This window comes from Pseudopodoces humilis, chromosome 10 (assembly GCF_049639895.1).
Source record: "Pseudopodoces humilis isolate 2021_Gansu_Grassland_sample_001 chromosome 10, ASM4963989v1, whole genome shotgun sequence".
NCBI classification, from domain to species: Eukaryota; Metazoa; Chordata; class Aves; order Passeriformes; family Paridae; genus Pseudopodoces; species Pseudopodoces humilis.
Window position 1 is genome coordinate 2,747,513 of NC_142209.1, and position 25,153 is coordinate 2,772,665.

The 25,153-nt window shown below is 53.6% G+C and overlaps 1 protein-coding gene across 1 annotated transcript; it reads right to left on the reverse strand.

Moving 5' to 3' along the window:
• Window positions 1-22,557: 22,557 nt before the first annotated feature.
• Window positions 22,558-23,991, reverse strand: IER5 (immediate early response 5). Its single transcript, XM_005528743.3, has one exon. It carries the CDS (start codon window positions 23,870-23,872, stop codon window positions 23,165-23,167), a length of 708 nt encoding a protein of 235 aa, XP_005528800.2. The 5' UTR covers window positions 23,873-23,991; the 3' UTR covers window positions 22,558-23,164.
• Window positions 23,992-25,153: the final 1,162 nt, after the last annotated feature.

Below are 25,153 nucleotides of genomic sequence, written 5' to 3' on the forward strand. Positions count from 1 at the left end.
TGTCAAGAGCAGCACAGCGAATGCTGCAGGTTTCCCAATCTGCCTCCATCTCCTCAATTTTTTCCATCCCTGGGCAGACTTTTCCAGAGTCAGGCAGAGTTTTATCCTCGCCCCAGCTCCCAGCTCAGGGAAGCCCAGGAAGCTCAAAAGCCGTCTGATATCCCTGTTCCATCCACCCAAACACCTGGAGCCCAGCAGCCCCAGGAATTTTCACAGGCTGTGAAAATTCGGGATGTCCTGGGGCTTGGCAGCTCCAGCCAAATTCACCTGCTTGGATCAAGAGGAATTGAGCACAAATCATGGAATATAATCACTTAGCTTGGAAAACACCCACAGGATCATCAAGTCCAAAGGAATCTGTCATTTCTATCCACTTTGCTCTCCAGAAACAAACTGGATTTTATTCCCCAAGCCTTTAGAGACAGCGGCTCCCCCAGTGGGATCTGCCCCATGGATTTGAAGCCAGAGGGCTGCAAAATGACCTTAAAACTGCAGAGGGGGACACTGCACAGCCACCATGCCACGCTGCCAGCCCGCCCCAGATGTATCTGAACACACCAAAGAGCTGAAGACTCCCAGAGCAAAGCTGAGAGCTGGTGATGGGCATCCCCAGGGAGCCCCAGTGCTGCTTCCATGGGGGATGATCCTGCCCAGGGAAGAGGGAGGCACGCACCAGCCAGGCAGCCAGAACCCCCAGGGCTGCTCAGGCTGGCAGGCACAGTTCCAGCACACAATAAACAACAATATTAGTGAAATAATGTCTGAACACAGCCAAGCAGGATCCTCTTGCCAGCAGGCAGGGAGGGAGCCTCACTGCAGGAGGCACACAGAGATAATATAAATATAAATATATATAAGAGGGAAACTTCTGATGCTGAAGAGCTTCTTTTTGGCACCTCTCTCCTCTTGGCTCAGTTTTCCCCTCAGTCTCAGTCTCTGAGCATTCTCTCCTCCACACCAAACAGTTGTACCTCACCCCATGGCACTCCTGGTGGGACAATCAGGATTTGTATGGATGCAAAGTCCTTAGAGTGTTTTGGTTTGAAAAGAGAGGTGTCTGCTAAGGAAGGCAGGAACTCCCCTTGAAATGGAAAAATGTAAAAACCCTCCCTACCCCTGAATTATTATAATCTTGAAATCAAGGGGCTCTCAGGCAAAGATATGAGAATAGGAATAGCAGGAATATTTAATAGGAATTAAAATTTAAAAAAAGCAGTAGAACAAAAATATAAAACCCACTGGCAGAGTCAGAATACAACCTGACACCCTGTTGGGCAGGGTGTTGGTAGCAGTTTAATTAAATGGTGGCTGTAGCTCTCCTGGAGTGGCAGATGTGGTTCTGTTGAAGCAGTGACCCTGTGGAAGGGTGTAGATTTCCTCTGAAGGTCCAGGGGTGGTGTAGATGGGTCTGGTCTCTCCTCTGGGAATCCACTGGAGAAAGGCTGTGGTGTTCCAAGGCTCAGAGTATATCCAGGTAGGAATGCTGGGCTCCTCCCCCTGGGTGGAGCATCTCCCATGGGATGATGTCATTTTATCAGTCAATGGCCCATTAACAGAAGAGATCCCCCTGGAGTTTTGAGGGATGGGTCATGGAAGAGAAAAAGAACACTGCCCCACCTGGTTTTAACAGCTTGTAATAGAATACAGACTTCTGGTTAGACCTTGCATTGCAACCCAAGACAGTCTCTTCAGACAGGTGTCCTGCCAAGCCCCCACTCTATGGAGTGCTTTATCCCATCCCTGGAACAGTCCCAGGCCACCTTGGAGAGGTTTTGGAGCAACCTGGCCTCGTGGAAGGTGTCCCTGTGTCACCAAAGGACACGGAATGATTCACACGTCTCAATGGTTTGACAGAAAAAGCAAACTTTATTTTCTGACTCCAGTATTTATAGATTCTCGACAATGACCAGGGATTGGATAATTAAGTTACCACCTTCCCAATCACACTGGTCATGTGAAACATCTATCAAAAGATGTTTCTTAGAGGAATGTGTAAACACTTATGTTTCCAGTAACTTTCCTGAGAAAGTAACTAAAACTATGAAAACAAGATCAGAAGGTTTAATTTCCAGGGTGACATCTCGTCCTTTCTTCTTAAAAAAAAAAAGAAAGAGAAGGAAAAATGAACAGAGAAAATGAACAACATTTTAAGCAATCAAAAAGGAAAATAACAAAGAAAATAAACAATGTTCTAAATAATCAGAAGGCTTTCATTTCAGGGTGGTATCTCACCCTTTCTCCATTACAAAAACAAAAAATAAAAAATGGAAGTATAAAAATAAAGATATAAAAATAAAAAATAAAAAATAAAAATAAAAAATAGAAAATTAAAAATAAAAATAAAAATAAAAATAAAAATAAAAATAAAAATAAAAATAAAAAATAGAAAAGAAAAAATAAAAAATAGAAAAATAAAAAATAAAAAATAAAAAATAAAAAATAAAAAATAAAAAAGAAAAAAGAAAAAATAAAAATAGAAAAATAAGAAATATAAATAAAAAATAAAAAATGAAAAATAAAAATAAAAAATAGAAAATAAAAAATAGAAAATTAAAATTAAAAAATAAAAATAAAAATAAAAATAAAAATAAAAATAAAAATAAAAAATAGAAAATAAAAATAAAAAATAAAAAATAAAAAATAAAAAATAAAAATAAAAAATAAAAAATAAAAATAGAAAAGAAAAATAAAAAATAGAATAAAAAATATAAAATAAATAAAAAATAAAAAGAAAAAATAGAAAAAGAAAAAAGAAAAATAGAAAAAATAGAAAAAATAGAAAAAATAAAAAATAAAAAATAAAAAATAAAAAATAATAAAAATAAAAATAAAAAATAAAATAAATAAAAAAGCATCAGTGTCTGCTTCTGGATGGGCCATCAGATGATAACTCAGATGCAGATGATGAGATGATGTGAGTGATAACCCTGATGGCCCATCCACAAGCAGAGACTGAGGCTGAAAACATTTTCTTTTTTTTCTTTTTCTTCTTTTTTTTCTTTTCTTTTTTTGCAATGTAAAAATTTAAATGTAATTTGTAATGTAAATTTGTAATGTAAAATTGTAAACGTAAAAATTTGTAATGTAAAAATGGGAAAGTAACTAAAACTATGAAAACAAAATCAGGTTTCATTTCCAGCCCGTGGCAGTGGGGTGGAACCAGACCATCTTTAGGGTCCCTCACAACCCAAACTGTTCTGTGATTCCCACCCCAGAGGAAGCCCCAAGGAGTCCAGCTTTAGGCAAACCAGACACAGGCCCTATAAAGACAATAAATCCTGAATTCCTCCCCTCTCCTGGGTACCCAGCAGTGCCCAGGGAGAGGCGGCTGGAGCAGGATGAGGATCTGGAAGCTTGTGGAGCCATAGCTGCGCTCCCAGAGCTTCCATCTAATCCCCAAGCTGCTCACCTTAAGCCAGCACATATCCTAAACCATCCTGCCCTGCTCTGATCCCTCTGCTTTGCTGCAGCCACTGCCAATGGGTGTTAAAACCTTACAGGAGCAGCCGTATTTATGAGAGCTGGGAGCTCCCAGCCAGCTCTTAGCAGCTTTAACGCAGCTCCCCCCATGTGTCTGCCAGGAAAAAAGAGGTTTCAAGGGGTCTTTGGGGAAATTTGGATCCAGGTAATTCAGCTAAATCCAGGGGAGGCTGGTAACCCCAGAGGGAAAAGGTCGCCTGCAGCACATGGAAAGGCACCACAGTGTGCCAGTCCAGGTGCCAGGCATTTCCCAGAGGCCAGCAGGGTGCTGGAATGTCTCACTGAGGCAGCCCAGCTGTGAATTCCTCCAGGAAAAACCTGGAGTGGTGCAGCTGACTGTGCCAAGGAGAACCTGCAGTCTCAAAAGTACGTGAAAAATGAAGATTATGAGAAGGAAACACAGAAACAAGGCCTACATGTACCAGCTTTGAGCACAGCCTGTTACCCAGCTGATGGGGAACAGAAGCTACTGCACTATTTTTAAAATCTGGAAATGCAGACCTGGATTGAGCAATGGCATAAGGGGGAAAAGAAATTGTCCTCGTGAGCTGAGGCTGAGCCTCTCTGCTCTCACCTCCCTTCCTTCTGCAGGACCTGCTGGGCTCACCCTGACCCACCTCACCTTCAGAAAGCTTATCCCTGTTTCCCTCAGGATTTCACCTCAGGGATGCCCAGGGCTGGCTGCACCTCCTCCTGTGGAAATTTCCAAAACAAGAGCTGGTGCTTTGCTCTGAGGAAAGCGAGGAGAGGACTCAGTTTTCAGCCTGGGATTTCAGCAGATTCAGCTCCGCCGTCTCTCCCCCTTCCCTCGGAGCTCACATTTGGGCAGTTCCAGCTGAAGGCAGCAGGGAATTGTTGCTGGGAAACTGCTCAGGAGCCCTGGCTGGAGGAGCACCTACAGCACAGGCTGGCACCAGGCACTGGCCCCTGGGTCTGGGCACTCCAGCCCAGGAAGTTGCAAATTAGACCCTTATTTAGGATGCTGACGCTAATCAGAAAAGCACATCTGCTAAGCAAGGATGTCACTGGCCTGCTGGATCCCATTAAAGGTTTTGTGGGGGTGGCTTCCCCTCAAACCACTCCAGGGCTGGGGTGAACTTGTTCCCCCTTGGTCTCCAGGTGCCTGGACCAGCTTCTCCCCTCTGGCTCTTTTCCAGGGTGGATCCATGAGCTCTGCATCCCTCTGCCTCGGACAGCTCGCTGCCACCAAGGACATCATCCTTGGTCATTCTACAGGCTGCAGGTGAAACCACCACCCTGTAACGCCCACCTTGCCCCCAGGAACATCTCAGAACCTGTAATGAGCTTTGCTCTTCTGCCAGTGCAGGCCTTGGGGATTTGGCTGGCCAGTTCCAGCCTCACACAGGGACCCACAGCAACCCAGGGGCTCTAGGAGGCAGTTTCCTACATTAAAAAATGCTGTTTCCTACTTGAAAAAAGCCTCCCCTTGCACTGTCTTGCTGACTAAACCTATATAACAGTCCCAGGCACATGGGAGTGTGCAGGGCCAAGGGTTCAATGATCCCTGTGGGCCCCTTCTAACTCAGGGTATTTTGTGACTATAAAATCTGTGTTTTGCACGAGACTGATCTCTTCCATTTCATTATGAGCACACGAGCCCCTACTGCAAATCTGCCTTTGATGCCTCCAAAGCATCAAAGCTGCCCCATAGAGGCCTCCCCCAGGGTTTCACCCTCACTTCAGGGGGGTTTCTGCCTGCCCAGAGCCCAGCAGAACCCACCTCCAGCCTGCTGTCACGGGAGACAAATTTCTTCCACTTCTGGCCAGCTCTGCTCGACACCAAACTCATTCAGCACGGGCTTTTATAGTTAAATAGAGGTTTGCTGCACGAGGAGCTGACTTGAGGTGCTCTTTTGAGCTCCAGCCCTTTCCCCAGTGCCCAGAATGAGGATTATGGAGAGCAGATCCCTGACTCCTCTTGCTCTGAAGCCTCCCATCGCACGGCTGGGGTGCAGCTGCCCTCCTTACCTGCAACTGCTGCAGCTCTGAAATACAAACCTGGGAGGTTTTAGGGCAGCAGATGACCCAGGTGTTTGTCACAGGCCCAAGAGATGTGATGGAAAGAGCCAAGCATGGCCCCAGACGCAGCAGAAACGTGCAGGGGTGGAGAGTGATTTACACAAAGCGCTTTCTGCATCCTCCAGGGAATCCTCTCCCCTCTCCACTGCCCATTTCTTGGGAGAGATCAGGAGGAAAGCTCAGGCAGCAGAGCTGTTCCCCCACCCCAGGGTCTGCTTTTCCTGCAGATGAAGGATGTTCCTGGCTCTCCTCACTGCACCTCCCACTCCAGGCTAGGCACGTGTGGGACACTGATCTCAGCTGGGGCCTCCGAACGCTGCTGTGGAGCGCTAATAAAATGGGATAATAGCAACTGGAGGGTGAATTAAAGATATGAATCACTTCCTCTCCTGGCTTTTCCTTGCTCCTGTTGTTTCTCTTATCCCCTTGGTTGAAGCTCAGTGAGAACATCCATTTCCTGTCCCCCCCTCTCTGCAGTGAACACCGAGGGGGGGCTTCTTGTCTCATCCTCTCCAGCTGACAACCACGGAGCTGTGCCAATTTCTCCATCACATGGCAGAGCAGAACCCTTGGGTGGCTTTAGCAGGAGCCAGAGCCCTGCTGGCCCCCAGGAAGCAGCTCCAGCTGCCATCCAAACCTCACCTGCCGGTGCTGATGGGGTTCTCTCCATCTCCTGCACACAGCCCATGCTCTCTGTGCAGCCTTCACCTTGCAGAAGGATGGGTGCACAAGCACCCCAAGACCTCTCAGCACCTTACAGCTCTCCCTGGATGAGCTGCCACGAGCCTTCAAGGGCACCAGACAGCCCTCTCCTTTTGGAAAAAAAAACCCAAAAGAGCATTTCCCCCCCAAAAAATGGCTATTTCCCAGCCTGGCACCAGGGCTTGGCTGGCACAGCAAAGGACAGCTCCAGAGCCCTGAGGTGGCTCTTCTGCCATCTCCCCCAGCCTGGGAACAATCCTGCCAGCCCAGGAAGGGTCTCCTGCCAGCCCAGCTTGTAATTAGGACCAGCAGAGAGCTCAGGCAGCCCTGGAGGAGGGTCTGGGCCACCCTTCCTGGTGGCACATGGCAGCACCAAGGTCCCCTCCCGAGCTTCCTTCCCTTTATCTCAGCTGCAGCATCGACTGCTCCAGCTCTGAGCTAATTACTCCCTGCAAGGAGATGCTGCCAGAGAAACGAGCCAGGAGGGACACCCCAAAACAGCAGAATGCCTGGCAGGCACAGGCAGTGACAGGACATCTTGCTAGAGCTGAAAGGCAGATGGATGCAGCCATCACCACCCAGAGTCCCCATTAAAAGCCTCTGCCCACAGACTGGGGAAGTAGCACAGCGAGGGAAGGCTTTGGCACCAGCTTTTCCTCACACCCTGGGACTCCTGGGCTGTCCCTCCTCGCTCTGCTGCCAAGGGAAAGGATGCAGAGCAAAGCAGAGCTTGCAGAAGCCCTAAGCCAGGCTCTGGTGGGGCCACGAAGCACCAAGGCTGCAGAGTCCTTTTGGGTTAGCAGGGAACCAAGGCCGCTCCGAAGGGGCAGGAGCCCCGGAGAGACAGAGCCCTCCTCATCTCAGTACCAGGAACTGCCTCAGGGACATTTTCTTGCGGGTCTGGGGCTCTTCAGTGCGAGCCTAGGAGGGCACTGAGGGTTTGTGGTGGCAAATGAAGCCGCCCCAGCATCACTCAGGCACAGAACAGGGACAAGGCACCAGCTCAGCCTCCCTCTCACGATGCTGCTGAAGGCAGAGACGCAGCTCTGGGCAGCGATTTCTCAAATCCAGCACTCCAGGTCACTCCTGTGCACCTGGGAGAGCAAGCTTTTCAACCCTGGGAGCACTCTAGAGCACAAGCCTGCATCCCCATGCTGAATAATCACCTTTTATTTGCCGGCTGAGACAGCTGAGCGTTGAAGCACTGCAATTTCCTGGTGGGGAAAACTGTTTTGTCAGCTGAAGGAAGACTAAATTGGTGCAGTCGGAATTTTCATCCACCTCCTCTCAACGTGTGCTCCTCCTGGCCCCCCCCCCCTCCCAAACAAGGCAGCCTGAAGGCTCCCAGCACCTCAGGTGCCAAACACAGCAGTCCCTGCCACGATCCATAAACAGCTATGGAAAAAAAATCCCAAATCCTCAGCTGTGAAGAGCAGGGGGTCACACCATGGTGCCAGAAGATCCTGTCACAGCAGTCATCAGCTGCATCTCTGAGAAAGGTCCAAGGAACAGCAGAATAGATCCATTACAGCCACAAAATCGGATTTAATCATAAAAAGGATGATTTTACGAGTCCCTGGGAGATCCCACAAAACATACACCGACGCTTCCGTGTTGGAAACGCTTCCCAAGCTGCAGGGAGCTTGCAACAAGGATTCCAAGAAAGCATTCCAGCTCCATGGGAGACAGGGAAGAACAGCCCAGGACATCAGGTGCCTGCAGAGATCCCAGCCACGGTGAGACTGAAAAGAGCAGGGATTCAGGAGCGAGCAGCACCAGGATGAGAAGAGGAAGCTCAGAGTGGTTCTGCCGCCTCCTTTGCAACAAAACCCGACAGAAACAGCCCTGAATTCATCCCAAAGCACAATGAGTTTAGAACAGCAGGCAGATCATCTCCTTGGTGTTCGTGTTGTTTGGTTTTTCCTCTCTGTACAAACGCAATGAACCTGAGGGGATTCATCAGCACACAGCTAATTGGGAGCGAGCAGCAAAGAGCACCCACAACCCCTGGGGATGGGGTAAAATGTCCCTCAGGGAGGTGTTCCCTGCTGGATTTCCCACCAGCAGGCTGCTGCCCAGGGACTCAGGTGTCCTCACCAAGGGTTCTTTACTCAGATCAGAGAGAAAGCAAGATGTGAGTCCCTCCCAGGCAGGGAAGGTTGTGCTGGCTTTGGAGAGGGCTGGGATGAGGAAGGGGTCTGCCTTTCCTGGATGAAGATCTGTCCATCTCTGAGGGCAGGCAGCTGGATTCCCTCAAGGCCCACATTTGGGGGTCAGGGATTCATTCAGCCCTTCTCAGCCCCTCTTTATGCACAAAGGGATCATCAGGCAAACCCCAAACCTGCCACGTCTCTGTGTTCCTGAGGAGCTCTGTGAGACCCTGAGCGCTGCCAGGGGTGGGGAAAGCACCCAGATATTCCCAGATATTTTTGGAGGGAAGCTGACTCTGCCCAGCAGCCAAGAAAAATGACTGCTCAAATCCACTGCAACTGCTGCCAGCGAGGAGAATTGCTCAGGGGGGAAAGAGGATGGGGTGGTGTGACCCACTGCCTTCCATCCCCTTCCCTGTGCTCCAAAAAAGGCACAAACCTCCCCAGTTTGCCTAATTACATCCTATGTCATCACCAGAGGCCTAATGAGAACGAGCTGCTCCTACTTGCAGCATCATTGAGACAGTCCCCATGTGGGGCAATGCCATCGCCCCTCGTGACCCTCACAGCTCCCAGAGCCTGCAGACATGGTGGTGGCAGAGAGCAAACAAGCTCATTTTTTAATTTCATAGCCCTTTGTAGTCTTCTCTTTCCAGACTTTTTCACCACCTGAGCTCAGAATTAGTTTGGTTTTCAGCTTTTCAGTTTCACTTTTTCAGCTCTCTGCAGCAAGCATCACACAGCTCCATGAATCTGGATCCTGCTGCTGAAGCCCCTCAGACTTCACATAAAATCCAAAATCAGCTCATTCCCACACCCCCTCTCTGAGTCACTGGTGATTTGACAGAAACAGCTTCAGGTACTCCCCAGACCTCCTCTTCCCTCACCTCAGAAAATACCCAGCAGGGAAGCTGATGGCAGCAGGAATCTCCAGCATCATGGCCCAGGGAGGAATGGATCAGGCAAGGAGACGTGTCCCAAACCTCCTCTGCCTGCCAGAAAGAGGCAGGATGGGGCCTGGAGCACTCCTGGTCCCCTTCCAAGAGTGCAGCAGCGATTTCCAGGCAGCACAGCAGCTACCAATGCTGCCAGTCATCTCCCAGCTGGGCCAAATGCTCCAGGCCATTCCTCATGTCCCTTGGAGCAGAGCTCCCCCCAGGGAGATGTGGAGCAGGATGAGAACGAGGAGCCAGGAGTGACAAAGCCTGGAAGAGGATGTTTTACAGCTCGAGCCAGGCAATGAGAAAATCATTCATCTCCACCAACTCGTTCGGCACCCAGGAGGTTTTTATTTTATTGCTTTGGAGATGGCAGAGGGTGATTTATTGATCAAAGATGCTGCTGAACAATTAAAGTGAACGCTGCATCTGGATGCTCACAGGACATCTGGCCAGGCTTGGGAGAGTGCCAGAGCTCAGAGGGGGAGAGGAGCACCCCGGAGCACGATGCCAGGAGGTGCCTTTGGAGGTGTTCAGGGCAGGGAAGAACCAGGCAGGTGAAACATCCCATATGGCTGTGGGGGGCTCAGGCACAGCAGAAACAGAGGGGACAGCACAGGACATGAACATTCATCCACAGGGTCCTCCTGACCTAAACCTCCCTCTGGTCCAGCACAAGCTGCAGATCGCTTCTGTTCCAATAAAGGAGAAGTAGGTTCCAGACAGACAGCAAATCCATGCTCTGGTGCCAGAGCAGAGCAGATTCCCTACTCCAACATGGTCCTGACCTGAGTTCAGCCCCCAGCTCAGGAAAAAAGGGGCCAACAACACCAAGAGCTGACAACTCGCTGCATAAATCCCCCACTTTTGGTACAACTCCACCACAAGGAAAGGGTCCCCCAGGGCATGACCAGGAGCAGCTCAGAGGTGGGCTGGGGCCAGGTGATGATGGGGTGAAGCTGAGCAGAGGTCGAGGATCCCTTCACCCCAAATGTGTGTGACCAGACACAGCAAGGACAGCCTGGAGGAAATGCTGAGTTCGGCTGCTGGGAGACAACGAGGAGGCAAAAACAAAAAGCCAGTGCAGTGAAGCAAAAACTGTCTAGGAGGGACTGGGGTCAGGAAACATCCCTGGCTCAGCCCAGCGCTGGCTGCCCGGCTCTGCAGCCTCCTCTGGAGCAGCTCGCCGTGGGCAGGAGCCCCATCTGCCGGCTTGGCCACGGAGGATGCACATCCCAGCTCTGCAGGGCCAGGAGAAATCCCCAAGGCACACAGCCTGCGGTGAGCACCGGGGGATGCTCCAAGGCAAACAAATCCACATCCAGCCCTGCTTCCCCTCCGTGTTCCACCAGAAAATCAGCTTCACCAGGCCACTAAAACCTTTACCAAGCAACCCATCTGCGAAAAGCACCTGCTGACACAGCAAAGCTGAGGATTGCTTTGCTCCTCGCACACGTTGAGCACAGAGATGCACCCACTCTCCACCCGGAGGCTGCAGTAATATTGTACCCATCACCTCCAGTGGGGTGTAAGTCAGCCCCCAGAGCCCGAGGAACAAGCCCCTGCTGACAACAGCAGAGAAGGTGGGCAGGGAAAACCAAGAGGCTGATGCCAGGGGAGCAGAAACACTAAATATTTACGCAGCCTGCCATCAGCCCCCAGGCAAGGAGGTGGCAACTCAACAATTTGAGAATTAAAAAGTGCAGCCAGCATAACAATTTTTGCATCACTGAAAGTGCAAGAAAATTACTTTAACATATCCAACAGGGGGAATTAAAGTCAGCCAGGACAAAGGGAACCAAGTGCTTAAGCAGTGCAAAGAAAAATCGCGGCTCCTGGTGGGGTTTGATGGGGTTTAGTGGTCAGGAGGTATCAGTGCCTGCAAAACACACCCACCACCATCACAGAGCCAGGATTGGGGTGGCAAAACATCCAATTACTGTCAACAGCACCAAAAGGGTTCCCAAGGAGGAAATATCCCCTTCCCTGGGTGCTGCAGGAGAGCAAGGAGGGGAGATGCTACTTCAGTCTGATCCACACCCTGGTGCACGGCCAAAGGGGAGCCTCAGAGGAGCAGAACAGCCCAACCTCCCCCAGAGAGCCCAACTAGGAGCTAAAAACCCTGGGCTGAGCTTAAATGCAGCCTTTGGGTGTGGGGGGGGTGCCCAGGTGGCACAGTTGGGACTCAGCTTTGCAGGGGAGGAGAGGTGACAGCGATGTCCCATCACCCAGGACTGTGATGCTCCTGGGTGAGCCAAGGTACGCTGCAGTAAATAACTAAATATAACTAAATATAACAAAATATAATACACCAAATAAGTGTCACCCTGGGAGAGCCATGGGGGACAGGACAAGGATCCTGCCAGGAGTAACACAAAGCCACCCAGCGTCCTGTCCAGGAGCTGGACACCTCCAGAAGGAATTACCAATGCCTCCTCTAGGAAGGCAGGGAAGCCACCACAAAGCAGGGACCCATCCTGGTGTCTTCCCCTCTCCCAGGCAGCACATCTGCCCCAGCAGGTTTGGGGGGTGCTGGTGTTTATGCTGTGTGCCTGGGCTTGGCTTCATCTCTGAGCCTCTTTCATGTCACAATAAGTTGACACCCTGCACTGCTGGCCCCAGGGACTGTCCCTGTGTCTTGGGTTGCAATGCAAGGTGTAACCAAAGGTCTGTATAGCCATTACCAGCTGTTAAAAATATGTGGGGCAGTTTTCTTTATCTCTTTCATGACCTCATAACTGGGGGATATCTTCTGTTAATGGGCCAGCTGTTGAAACCAGGTGGGGAAGAGTTCTTTATCTCTTCCCTGATCTATTCTCCCTCCAGGGGAATCTCTTCTGTTAATAGACCATTGACTGATAAAATGACATCATCCCATGGGGAGATGCTCCACCCAGGGGGAAGAGCCCAGCATTCCTACCTGGATATACTCTGAGCCTTGGAACACCACAGCCTTTCTTCCTCTGGCCCATCTACACCACCCCTGGATCTACAGAGGAAATCTACACCCTTCCACAGGGTCACTGCTTCAACAGAACCACATCTGCCACTCCAGGAGAGCTACAGCCACCATTTCATTAAACTGCTACCAACACCCTGCCCAACAGGGTGTCAGCTTGTATTCTGACTCTGCCAGTGGGTTGGTTTGTTTCGTTTTATTTTCGTACTCCTGCATTTTTATTTTAATTCCTATTAAATATTCCTGCTATTCCTATTCTCATATCTTTGCCTGAGAGCCCCTTGATTTCAAGATTATAATAATTCAGGGGTGGGGGGTGGTTTACTTTATTTTTTTTTTTTTTTTCATTTCAAGGGGAGTTTCTGCTTTCCTTAGCAGACACATGTCTTTTCAAACCAAACCTACCCTAACACCCTGCCAAGGCTCTGGGGATGTGCCATGGGGTCTGGAGCACATCCAGGCAGCACCACAACCACACACTGCCCCTGTGCCAAGCATCTCCTAACACAGCCAAGAGAGCAGGTTCAGCAGCTCCCTGGAAAAACCTGGGAACCCCCACGGGACGAAACACAGCGCTGATGGGCACTTCAGGGATGTGATGGCACGTGTGGGTCTGTGCCACCTCCTCTGAGGCTGGGGCCTTGGGATCCCGGGGGACAGAGTCACAGGGAGCAGACTGCATCTCCCGGGAAGAGGCAGCACATCGCAGCCAGCTTTTCCCTGGCAAGCTACTGCCAGCTTCCACGAGAGGGCTTTGCTGCACAAGGAAAGGAAACGAGAAGAGCTCCATTTACAACCCGCTTCCAATTAGGTCCTGGTTTTTCCCCACTCCTCAGCCAGGGCTCAGCAGGCAGCAGCAGGACAAGGATTCCACCCAAAGGTGACATTCGTATGTCAGTGACGGTATTGACACTTTATTGTCACTGAAGCCTCTCTTTCCGTGGTGAGCTGCATCCCGGGGCGGCCACAGCTGAGCCAAACTCTCCCAGGGGACTCTGGCACTAAACCTGTCCCCAAAGCATGGGACACAGCCTGTCCCACCTGCACAATTAGCTGGCCACTGCATTTGGAGAGGCAGCGGGCTGTCACCCGCGGTCCCTCCCAGCAGAGCCGGCTGCTCTGGAGCACATCTGATGACGGACGGGCAGTGCCCTCGTTCCCACGGAGATAAGCACCACTGGCTGCCACCGTGGGAACTCGCAGGGCAGAGGAGGAGCAGGAGAGAGGGTGATGAGTCTTCTGCCCCCGGCACAGCCAAAAGAATTCACCCTGATTTCCATGCTCGCTCAGGCTGGTCTCCAGCGGGAGATGGTGAATCACGGTGCGGGTACTTGTAGGGACAAGTCGCAGGCCACCGGCTCCGGGAAATGACAGCAGCACATCAGGGTCAGCCCTGAGTGTGTCCTCACTGACACCAACCCTTCATCTGAACAGCTGGGTTTGGGTAGCACTGCCTTAGATGAAGAGCTCCCAGATCCCTGAACCTCAAACAAATCCCCGAAATGTTGAGGTCTGGGGTAGGACAGCCACTAAATCTCACGGGGTTGAGTCCCACGAGGGTAAAGCCTGGCTCATCCCTTGCCAGGCTATCTCCAGGCTGGCTGGAGGGCTGGAACCACACAGCATCTCTCAAGGTCACTCCAGCCTCCTGATCTAACACGAAGCGACGCGTGGCCGGGCGGGCAGGAGCCGCAGGGGGATGCGCCGGCTGCTTTTGCCAAGCGGCTGCTTCCCCCCTCCAGGCTGTGCTCGGAAAAGAGCACCGGAGAGAGGCACAGCCAAGCTCCTGCTGCCCCCAGAGCCTCTCCACACCCGGAGGAGGCACAGCCAAGCTCCTGCTGCCCCCAGAGCCTCTCCACACCCGGAGGAGGCACAGCCAAGCTCCTGCTGCCCCCAGAGCCTCTCCACACCCGGAGGAGGCACAGCCAGCTCCGCACAGGGAGCTCTGCTGCCCCACAGGCACCAAACCAGGATTGCCAGGCTTCCACTGGGAGCTGAGAGGGAAGGAGAGGGCTGTGGCCAGGAGAGTGAGGCACTGGGCTGACCTGGGAGGGGACTGACCTTGCCAGCATGGCAGGGCTGGGATTAGAGCCCGGCTCTGCGTTCGGCTCGCCAGGCAGCACAGCCACTCTCCCTTCCCCAGGGAGGAGCGTGGGGACACGAGAGGTGGCCCCTTCCCCCTGCCACTTGTCACGCTGTTTATTTTTAACAGCCTTGCCTCCTGCCTGGATATGAGCACCCCTGAGAAGCGTCTGCTGGTGCTGTGAGCCAGCCCTGCGGCGCTGCTCTGAGCCCAGCGTGGCTGGTCCCTCCCCACCTGGCCACTGACCAGGGACATCACGTCACACTCTCCTGGGCTGGAGGCAAACACTCGCTCCTTTGCTGTTTCCAGGAAGGGAATTTCTGTGAGCCCAGTGCAGGGAGAGCTGCCAGGGCCAAAGGGAGACAAGGTCAAGTGCGAGGCATGTGTCACCATGGCCACCTCCCTGCACATTGGCCCTTTAATACGAAATGCACCAACTCCTCCTGGAAAACCACAACAAGTCTGGGAGAAATTCAAACTGCAACCAGTGCTGTCCCCTAAGCACAGAGCCATGCTCTGAGAAGGGATGGGAGAACAACACCACGAATATCCAGGGTGGGTTTATGCTCAGCTCTCTCCATCCAGTGTTTATATCCTGCTGAAAATCGCTTTCCATTAACAGCAAAGCCACAGGGCAGGGACACAGCGGTGAGGGAAGCAGCACAGGCTGAGGGGTGCTGGGTGCTCCCACGGCCCTTTGCCGGGTGCCAGAGCTGGGAAGGCGAATGTGGCTGGGTCAGAAGCAGTTATCACAGGTAAATCCCTGCTTGAAAACACCAGGGAGAGTTTTGCAACCCCCCCAGGCCAGCCATGCCACACCACAGAGGAGGAAATACTAGGAGGTTGGGCTGGAAGGGACTTTAAAAGATCCAATCCTCCTGCCATGTGCAGAGACACTTTTCCTCTATCTCAGGTTGCTCCAACCTGGCCTTGGACACTTCCAGGGATAGAGCATCCACAGATTCTCTGGGAAACCTGTTCCAAAGGACAGGAAGGAAAGTCCTGGTTCCCTCCCCTGTCCATCCTTCCGTTCCTCCTGCCTTCCCATGGGAGTTGTGCCTTCCTCCGGATGCAGCTCCTCCCAGCCTCCCCAGCATGTCAAGGGCTCACGGGGTCAAATGTTCCCACCGGAGCACACAAGGCTGTAAACGGGCAGGGACCAGCTCTGCCCTCCCCACACCCTTATCCTGAGGGTTTTCCATGCACTCACCCCTGGGCTGGGGGCGAGTTTGGGCTCCAGGGGTTTCTCTCTCACCCCAGAGAGGTGAGGGTATCCCATTGCCCCTCACAGAGTGGCCCATTCCCACAGATCTGTAGATGCTCGTTGATGCTGCACTCTGCCTGCTGTAGAACACTGCCCTGGGCCAGCTCTGGATGAAAAACCACACCAACTCCTCCTGCCTTAAAAAACAGCAGTCCCATTTCCATGGAGATAGAGCACTGCACTGCTCCCACAGCCTCCTTTCACCCATACTCAGTGCCCCCAGCACCGTGCCTTGGGGGCAAACCTGCGTCCTGCCCTGGCTCCTGGCTTGGCCCTTCCACCAGCACACCTGTGGGACATGGAAGTAGCTGGGATGGCAAAGCCCACCTGCCTGCTCGATGCCCAGGTTAGCAGGAATAAACCTGGGAAACTGAGTGGGTGTGGGGCTGAAACAGCCCCTTCCTCCATTTTTTTCCCCAGTGATGCTCCAGCCACGCTCCAGCCAGGACCCCGGCCCCACCAGGGTGGATCCACACTGCCAGCATCCTCTGCTGCTTCCAGCAAGGGAGCAAGGCACCACCTCACACCAGATCCTCCAGCCCAGGGCTGAGGGGAGCAGACCCCACAGGACCCCCACAGACTGTGAAAAAACAAGTTCACATATTTTTTATAGAATTTAAAAGTTTATTTTTATCTCCTAATTGTCCTTCTATTAAAGCATACAGATACGGCCGGGTGTCTCTGCATTCAGCCAAGAGAGCACACCTTGCTAACAAAGGATTGTCCCTTAAAAACAGAACCTTACTGCATATCCATAAATTCTCATATATATTCATACATTCTTCTTAAGTTTTGGATGTTTCTTTGTTTAGTTTTTGACTCACTCCCTTCCCAATAAATCGATCTTCTTGGCTCCACCGAGTTTCACATTCCCTGATAACAGAAATGCAATAAATTCCTCCCCCAGAGCTCTGGTCACTGCTGTCCTCATCTGGACAAGACAATCTAAGAATGGAGGGGGGATCTCTAACCATCTTTTTCAGTCTTTGGGCTGTACAAACAAAAGTAGTTTTTGTTTTAATACTATGCCATAGCTCAACGTATATGTATATGATACCACTATTTCTAAGTTTCATCAATAACAGAAATAGAAGGAACTGTATCAATATAACAAAGTTTTCTGACCTTATACATATAACATTCATTTTAATATTTGTGAAAAGCCAACAATATAATATGTATTTATAACAAGACCAAGCCTGGAGCTGCACTGCGGCTCCCACTCCTGCCGTGCTCCCTGCTTCCTTCTCTCTCCCCCCTTTCCTGCCTGTCCCAGCCCACCCTCCAGATTTCCAAGCCATGTCCTTCCTGCCTCTCACAGCAGGGCTGGCATGTCCCATGTGCCCAGCCAAGCCTTCTGCTTCTGCATTTCCCTCTGCATTTCCATTTGCTGTGCGGCCGAGGCCGGAGCAGGCAAAGGGCAGAGTCCACCAGCAGATCGCAGCTCCGCGCTGGGGAGGTTCCTTCCCCTCGCTTTCCAAACGCTCCAGAGCTTGGCAGGAGGCGATGCTTGGCTCAGCAGGAGCCTCGGGGGGCTGAGCACCCTTTGTGGGACCCCTCGTGTGGGTCTGGGGCGCGGGTTGAGCTCCTCGGGGTGAGAAATCGGGATGTGAAGCGGATCCGCGGCTGGAGTTCTGCAAGGTCTTTTCCTCCCGCTCCGCTCGCTGCCAGGAAAAGCAGCCGGAAAATATTTCCCTGGGAATTGTTTTTGTTCCTTCCTCTGTGTCTGCACGCATGAAGCTCTCCTCCGCCTTGGACATGGCTCAACCTGTCCCGAGGCTCAGATTAATCCCCTGCACCGCCAGGGACGACAGCTGAGGTCAGACGCTGTCAGCGGAGGCGAGGAGGAGGAGGAGGAGGAGACCTTCCCCCTAGGAAACCACATTTGTTCCCAACCAGAGCATGAAAACAGGCAGCTCTGGCTGCTTCTCCCGAGCAGGAGGTCACCCTGCAAGGCAGCAGCACACCGGAGCATCCTGCAGGACGGGGAAACCTCGCTGCTGGAAGTGCTGCGGAGCCTAAAGCCTGGCTTAAGTGTAAGGCTGGTCTGAGCCAAGCTAGCAAATGCATCTGCAGCCAGGTAGGTCACAGCACGTCGCTTTTGGGGCATGCAGGTGCCCAAAAAAGGGGCAGTGGCGATAGGTTCTGCTCTGCTTCTCTGCCAGCCTGGGAAAGGTCTGGCTGGCCTCCTTGGCTGTGGCTGCAGGAAAGGGAAAAAGAATGAGGTGTCCTCCCACTCAGCTGCACCAGAAAAGGGAGCACTGGGCCACGAGAGCCAGCCCAGATGCCTGCAGGCAGCTCTCGGCACCCTACTGCCTCGGAAGGAAGAGAGGAGGGAGGCAAAGTGGGAAAATTGGGGTAGAAGCAGAGGGCATGCACCTCAAAGCCAGTCCTTTGCTGTGGGAAGTGCTCAAACACCCCCTCAGAGCAACTGGGAGAAACTCGGGAGTGCTCAGCTCCAGTAAATGATGCTCCTCAGCCCCTGCCCAGGCACTTTTTGCTTCCCTCTCCTCCCCTTTTTCCCTTTGCCTCGCGTGAGTGCTTGGGAAATAAACGATGACTATTTGCCTGCAAGCTCTAAGCCCTTCCCTCCCCCTCTCCCCAGGCTCCATCACCAATAAATCACCCCGCTGGGAGAGAGGGCCAGAGGAAACCAGAGGCACAAAACCTCAAACAGAGCCTTTTTTTTCCCCCCCTCTGCTCTCCCAAGCAGCTCTGCATTTCATTAGGCGGCCAGGCCAGCCCTCGCCCAGCTGGGGAGAAGGAGGGAGGGGAGGGGGGCCCCTCAGGGTTTGCATGTCGGGAGCAGAAATCACAAGCAGAAGACCGGGAGAAGGGAGTTGTTTGTGTTTGTCGCTCATCCCGGTGCTCGCCTGGCCCTGACCCTGCCTCCGGGAGCCGTGCTGTCCTGGAATAACTCTCTCCCATCGGTTTTCTTCCTTCCCAAGGCAGCTCTGGGCACTTTCCAGCCGGTTTCTCTCCACTCCAGCCATCCCCTCACGGTGCCAACCCCTCTCTCTGCCCCACTGCAGCCTCTCAAAGGATCCTCCTTGGAAAAAGCCAGGGAGTTTTCCATGAGCCTTAGCCCTGCCAGCAAGCTCCACCGCCTTCCCCCTCCGGCTGGGCTGGACCACCCTGCCCAGGAAAACACGGAGCCTGCCCCTGCTCCCCTGAAGGAACCCCCCAGCCCGCTGGGGACCGGGGAGGGGGATCCCCCCACCCACCCTAAATATATATTGGCAGAGCATTGCCAGCAAGCACAGTACATTGGAGACAGATGCAAGCCCCGCAGCAGCCCTGGAGATCCAGGCGTGCCTCTCGTCAGCCTTTGGAATTATCATCTAAGCATGCAGCACTGTGCCACAGCACTTCCCCATCCCTCCATCCCCCCACCCAAAAAAAACCCTGTCCTGGGGTTTAGCCTTTGGCAAAGCTTCCCGACAGAGTATTCCCGGGCTCCACAGGCAGGGAGAGATCCCAGGAGGTGCAGTCCCCAGGAATGCCCTGGTACCCTCAGGAGAGGAGAGATCCCAGGAGGTGCAGTCCCTGGGATAATCCTGTACCCTTGGGCAGGGAGAGATCCCAAGAGGTACAGCCCCCAGGGATCCTCCGGTACCCTCAGGAGAGATCCCAAGAGATGCAGTCCCCAGGATGCTCCGGTACCCCCCCGGGCAGGGAGAGATCCCAGGAGGTGCAGCCCCCAGGATGATCCAGTACCCTCGTGCAGGGAGAGATCCCAAGAGATGCAGTCCCCAGGGATGCTCCGGTACCCTCGGGCTCCCCAGGCAGGGAGAGGCCCCAGCAGGCACAGCCCCGCTGCTGGGCTGCCTCCCGCCTCCCTCCCAGCAGCCTGCCGGATTCCTGAGCGCTGACACAGGATGCTGCAGCACTGAGTGTGCAGGGCCTTCCTCCCCTTCCCCTGCCCCAGGAGAGGAGGGATGGGCGGGGGATGCCGGCTTGCATCAGGCCAGGAGAGCGAGAGCAGCCGGCGTGAAACGCGTTCCTGAGAAGCCCTGGCTGCCCATCAGCTCCCGGCCCCGAGGCTTTCCCCCAGCCCCTGCTGGCACCTGGCCCGGGCCAGACACCTTTAAAGGCCGGGATAATTCACACCGTTGACACTCCCTTATTGGGGAGAGCCGGTTTTAAGCCGGTTTTAAGTAATTCCCTCTCCCCAGAAGGTATCCCTGAGGATACCCTGCAACCAGGGATTGCTCCTGGATGATTACAGCAGGAGAAAAGTGAAAGGCTGCTCCTTCCCAAGCATCACCCTGGCAGCCCAGCTGCCACGCTCCCTCTGCCAGCATCTATCCCACCCTCCGGCTGTGCTAAAGGATTTTCCCAGCTCTTCTCTTCTCCCACGGGACCTGACCCGAACTGGGGGAAGGGCAGCAGCGCCTCCAGCAGCTCGTTACTATTCTAGGAAGGTTAGGATCCTGCCATCTTCCCATTAAGTCATCTCCTCCTCGACCCGGTGAGGCACTTTCCAGAGGAGTCACCCTCTCTCCCAAGTGATGGAAGTTTTTATTTTTATCTGGCTTATTTATGCACTCCTCTTCCCTCCTTTGGCATTGGCTTGGGCAGTGAGTTTGGGTCATTAGCCTCAGCTCAAGCTCATTCCCTGTCCTTGCTCAGCTGTCCCCTCTGTCAGCCTCATCGCTGTGAGCAGAAGGAAAAGTCCAGGGGTTGAAGCAGCACAACAGAACAGATTAATTAAGGAAAACAGATCCAGCTTAGATAAAAGTGATTATAGGAATTGTGGGCGGGGGGGTGGGGGGGGGGGGGAAGAGTACCAGGTGACTAAAAAATAAAACAGAGCAGAAAAATTGATTCCAAAAGTAACACAGTGCCATTATTAGGGATCTTTTTCCATTCTAGGCTGGTTTGGTCCAGACCCCTCAGCAGAGCTCACCAGCAGCTATCCCATCTCCACGAATATTTTCCATCCCCCTCAGCCACAGCAGCCAGAGGCTCCCTGGGGACACACAGACACGTCCCAGGGAGCAAACCCCACACGTAAAAACACAGCCACGGGAGCACGCGAGGCGTGCGTCAGCACGGCAGATGGAGCTGGCCCGGGGCTTTCGGGGACACGGCTCCCTGGCCATGAGCTGGGAAGGGAGAACTCACCTCAGGGAGGTCACAGCAGCCCAAGGGAGCTGCATGGGCATCTGTGGGCAGTCTCTGCCCTGTTTGCAGAGGCCAGCAGCGATTAAGCTGTTGCACAACTCTCCTCTGGGAGACGGAGTAGATACGGGCGCTGCTGGGTGCTCTGTGCCTGAGGGAGTTTGGACCTTGCCTGTGTCCCACAAGTCAGTGGGACCAGGTGACCTTCCAGGGGTTGGATGACCAGAAAACTTTTGGAAATGCCAAGATCAGGAGTGTCCCCATCCCATTTTGGGATTTGGAAGCTGGGCAACATCATCCACTTCCATGGAGACGCTGCTGGTGGACAAGGAGCTGGGCTGAAACCTGCTCCCTCCAGCCTTGGGAAGGAAACTGTGCAGGAGCAGGAGGCTGTTCTGATCCTCCAGCTCAGCTTCTGACCCTGAGAGTGTTTCACGACAGAGAGGAGAGCTGGGGGGGTAATCCTCTGTAGCCATCCTCCTTCTCCTGCTATTTTTTTACTGGAGAGATCCTGAGGCGACCTCGGCTCTGTCAGAGCAGCTGCAGCTATCACACACCTCCCTTGAGACAGGAGTGAGGATGTGGGGCTCCCCTGGAGTGCACCTGGACAAGGGAAGCAGGGACAGTGCATTCCCATCACCTCCCAAAGGTCAGTGAATAAAAAGAAATGTCTCATCACACCCCATTTCCTTGTGTCATTTACCAGACTCAAGTTATGTCACCATTAGGTGCAATTACCTCGAAAATTAAGGTGGTAGGACTTTTGCTTTTACCTAAGAAGCTGTTAAATTATACACAAAGCAGCAGAGCTGCCTCGAAGCCACCCCAGAGCAGGCAGTTTCTCCTAATTTCTCCCCTCTCCCTGCTTTGGGATGACCAAGCCCAACACCCGCAGTTCCCAGATGCAAGGTGTTAAAAACCCCACGATTTTTAACCACGGTCACTTCCCATGCCCCACCCAAAACGGGCTCCCAAGGTTCAGCCAGAGCTCCCAGGCTGCATTTCACAGCACACAAACATCCTCGACTTGACAGAGATGAAATCCTCAGTTGAAAAGTTCATTAATTAGGAGCAGAGAAGCCTCTAGTGAATCTTCCAGCAAGAAGCAGAGGAAAAAAACCCAAAAAAATCCCCCACAATTCAGAATAATTACGGTGCCTTGGGGCGCCCCACTCACTGTGAAGCTGAGGCCAAACTTTTCTCCCCACCCCTAAGAGCAGGAACTTTAACCCAGTTACAGTTTTACTGATAATGAAAGAGGAAAAAAAAAAAAAACCTTCCTGATATTTATCGTTTGAACTATTCTGCAAGTAACAGCAAAGAAGAGGCACAGAAACACTTTTTGCAGAGCAAAAAAAAAGTGTTTTACAGGATAAAATCCACTGACACAGCCCCAATCCGGATCTCCAAGCAGGCAATGCCGGAGGCCGGTGCTCGGCCCAGCTGTGCCACAGGCCGGGCCAGACTGCACCCAGCTGCTCCTCTGGGATTTAGCAACCTCTTTCCACCCACAGACAGTGACTTTGCACATTAGGTACTTTCAGAGCAAGACCTCAAATGCCACAGCAGCTCCAGCCCCGAGAAGAGGCTGTAGCCAGAAGAGCAGCGGGAGCATCTGGAAGATCCTGGGAAGAACTCCAGGCACCCTGACATAAGTTCCCTTTCTTCCCCAGCTCCCAGAAGAGCTGGACTCCAACCCACCCCAAGCCTCTGGCGAGGCTGGGTGGATCCAGCCACAGACATGCAGAACCACACCCCGGCTGCTGCCTGCCCTCCTCCCCCTCGAGCCAGCGGGGCACAAACAGGAACTAGGCTCATACAGTTGAAAATATTTAATACGTGTTGTACACGTAGAAATTACATTTTATACAAAACATGATACATCACTGAAGGAGAACACTGTACAAAATTCCCTACGGGAGCCCCAAGCCTTTATACAACAAAGACCGGGAGTTACCAAGCCTAACAAACAGGCTCAAGGACTTTCCGTCAGAGCGTCTGTAAACTTCGTTCCTCTCAATAAACACTTTTAAAAAGCACCATGTAATAGTTCTGACCTAAACTTTTCCAAAATAGACTTTATTTAATAAACTTAATACTTTCCAAGCTTAAAATATCACCCGCCGGGGGCGCCCCCGGGGTCGGCGGCAGCCGAGGAGCCTCCCCCGGGCGCCGTGGAGGGCGGCGGCTCTGCCGGGAAGGGGAATTCCGGGAGGGCAGGGCCGGGGGCGCTCCTAGGGCGGGTGCCGGCAGCCGGGACCCGGCGGGGAACGAGCAAGCGCTGCCGCTGCTGCCCCGCGGTCCCTGCCGTGCTGCGGCGCAGGGCGCCGGGTCTGGCCGGCGCCGGAGCCCCGCGGCGCTCGCTGAGTGTCACCTCCGGGCCCCCCAGCCCGCGGCGGGGAGCCAGTCTCTGCGGCTGGAATATCAGAAGGCCACGATGGCCGTGCTCCAGGGGTTGAGGGTCCGCAGCACGGGTTCGTCGCAGCAGATCTGTCCCGGCTCCGCCGCCTCGGCGGGCGCCGTGCCCGCCGCCGCCTCGCCGCCGTCCAGAGGCGGGCGCCGCCGGCCCTTGGGCTCCTTGCTGAGCAGTCCCGAGAAGCTGGAGCCGAAGATGCTGATGAGGCTGGCCACGTTGCCCGTCTCCATGTCCTCCTGCTCGCCCGGCGGCGAAGGTGGCGGTGGTGGCGGGAGCGGCGGCGGCTCCTCTTCCTCGCGGCGGGGCTTCTTCACCGGGGAGCCCGCCTGGCCGCGCTCTCCGGCGCTCCGTTTGCGGGGACAGTGCGGCGGCGGGGGGGCCCCGGCGCAACCCCCGCGGTTCTCGCCGCAGCAACAGCGCCGCGGCCGGGGGCCTTGGCAGTCCCTCCCCGCCTCGTCCTGCGGGGGCGGCGGCGGTTCCTCGGCCGCCCAGGCGGCGGTGCGGGGCGGCGGCTCCTCCTGGGGGTGGCCGACGGCCGCAGGGGGCGGCTCGGGAGGGCAGCCCGGCTCGCTCAGGTAGACCTGCCGGGCGCTGCGCAGCACCAGCGACACCAGGAGGTTCTTGTGCAGCTTCAGGCCGCCGCGCTGGCCCCGCGCGCTGTAGATCTTGCCTAGTGAGATGCTGACGATGCGATGAGCCTCCAGCTTGAACTCCATGGGGAAAAACCGGTGGGCGAAGGGCGAGGAAAAAAAAAATTAAATTAAAAAAAAAATACGCTCCGGGCCGAGGGGAGGAAACCCGCGCCTCACCCCAGCTCCTCACGCCGCCCCTTCGCGCCGCAGACTGAGAGAGCCCACGCGCCCGCCCGCCTTTTATACCGCCCCCGCCTCAGCCAATCAGGGCGCGCCGCCGGCCGCTCCAACCGCCGGCTGGCCCCCGCGCGCGCGCACCGGCCAATGGCGGCGCAGGGCAGCGCGTTCGAAAGCTCGTCCCGCGGAGACGGCTCTTAAAGCGGCAATGCCAGCGAGCCGCGCGGGGTGGGGCCCACCGAGGCACCCCCGCTTCGCTGCACCCCACGTGGGCAGGTTTGGCCAAAGCAACGGGAACGTTCCTCGGGGAGAAAATAAAATAATAAAAGCCGAATAAAGCAAATGAAACCGAGGGCAGGCTCCGTTTTATCAGGTTGGAGATGTTTCCCGTAATTTCAGCCGCTGTCTCTGGTATCTCATCGTGTTAGAGAAGGAGCTGCTGGTGGTGTTGGCTGGAGGGCGAAGCGTGTCTTTGAGGATTTCAAGGAAAATGTGCCCTGACGTGGAGCAGAAAGCCGTGCTTGCCCAGCTGCCAGGCGGATTTCTGCTCCAGGGGTCTGGCAGTGAAGCTCACAGAAAGCCCAGGGCAGAGAGGAGGATCCACAGCAGGGTTTGGGAAGGGCTACAGGGGAGGACAACGGGGGCATCTCCACGCGTGATGGGGACCGTGGCAAACTGCAGCACTTTGTTTGTTTTGTTGGGAACTGAAACCTCGCTTGGCTCTAGTTGTGAAAGCTGGTGGCAGGATCAGCCAGGTGGCTGGGGGACACAGGGGACAACACAGTCACCCCCAGACACAACTCCAGGCACCAGGGAAACCTCCAGGAAAGCTTGGAGGGCATTTCAGAGCTTGGAGTGCCGACCCGCCTCCTTCCACCGAGGATTAACCACCATTTGCAAGCAGAAAAGAAGTGAAAGGGCCTAAAATTAAGGAAGTTCAACATGCTGCCCCAGAGTATGAGTTTCCACTCCCAGCTGACACATAACAACTTGCTTCCATCCCTTTTTTCTCAGGGGCTGAATCCACAGAGTCCCCCAAAGGAAAGCCACAGGCTGTCACGATGTTTTGTTGGCAGGACCTGTTATCATGTCCTGCCATTCTGGAAGGACCAAAAAGGTGGCTGCTCACAGAGGTAACAAAAATTTAAAAAAAAAAAAAAAAAAAAAAAACCACAACCAAAAAATTTA

Excerpts from the sequence above, each read along its gene's own strand:
- IER5 (XM_005528743.3), bottom strand. The coding sequence starts at position 23,872 with ATGGAGTTCAAGCTGGAGGCTCATCGCATCGTCAGCATCTCACTAGGC.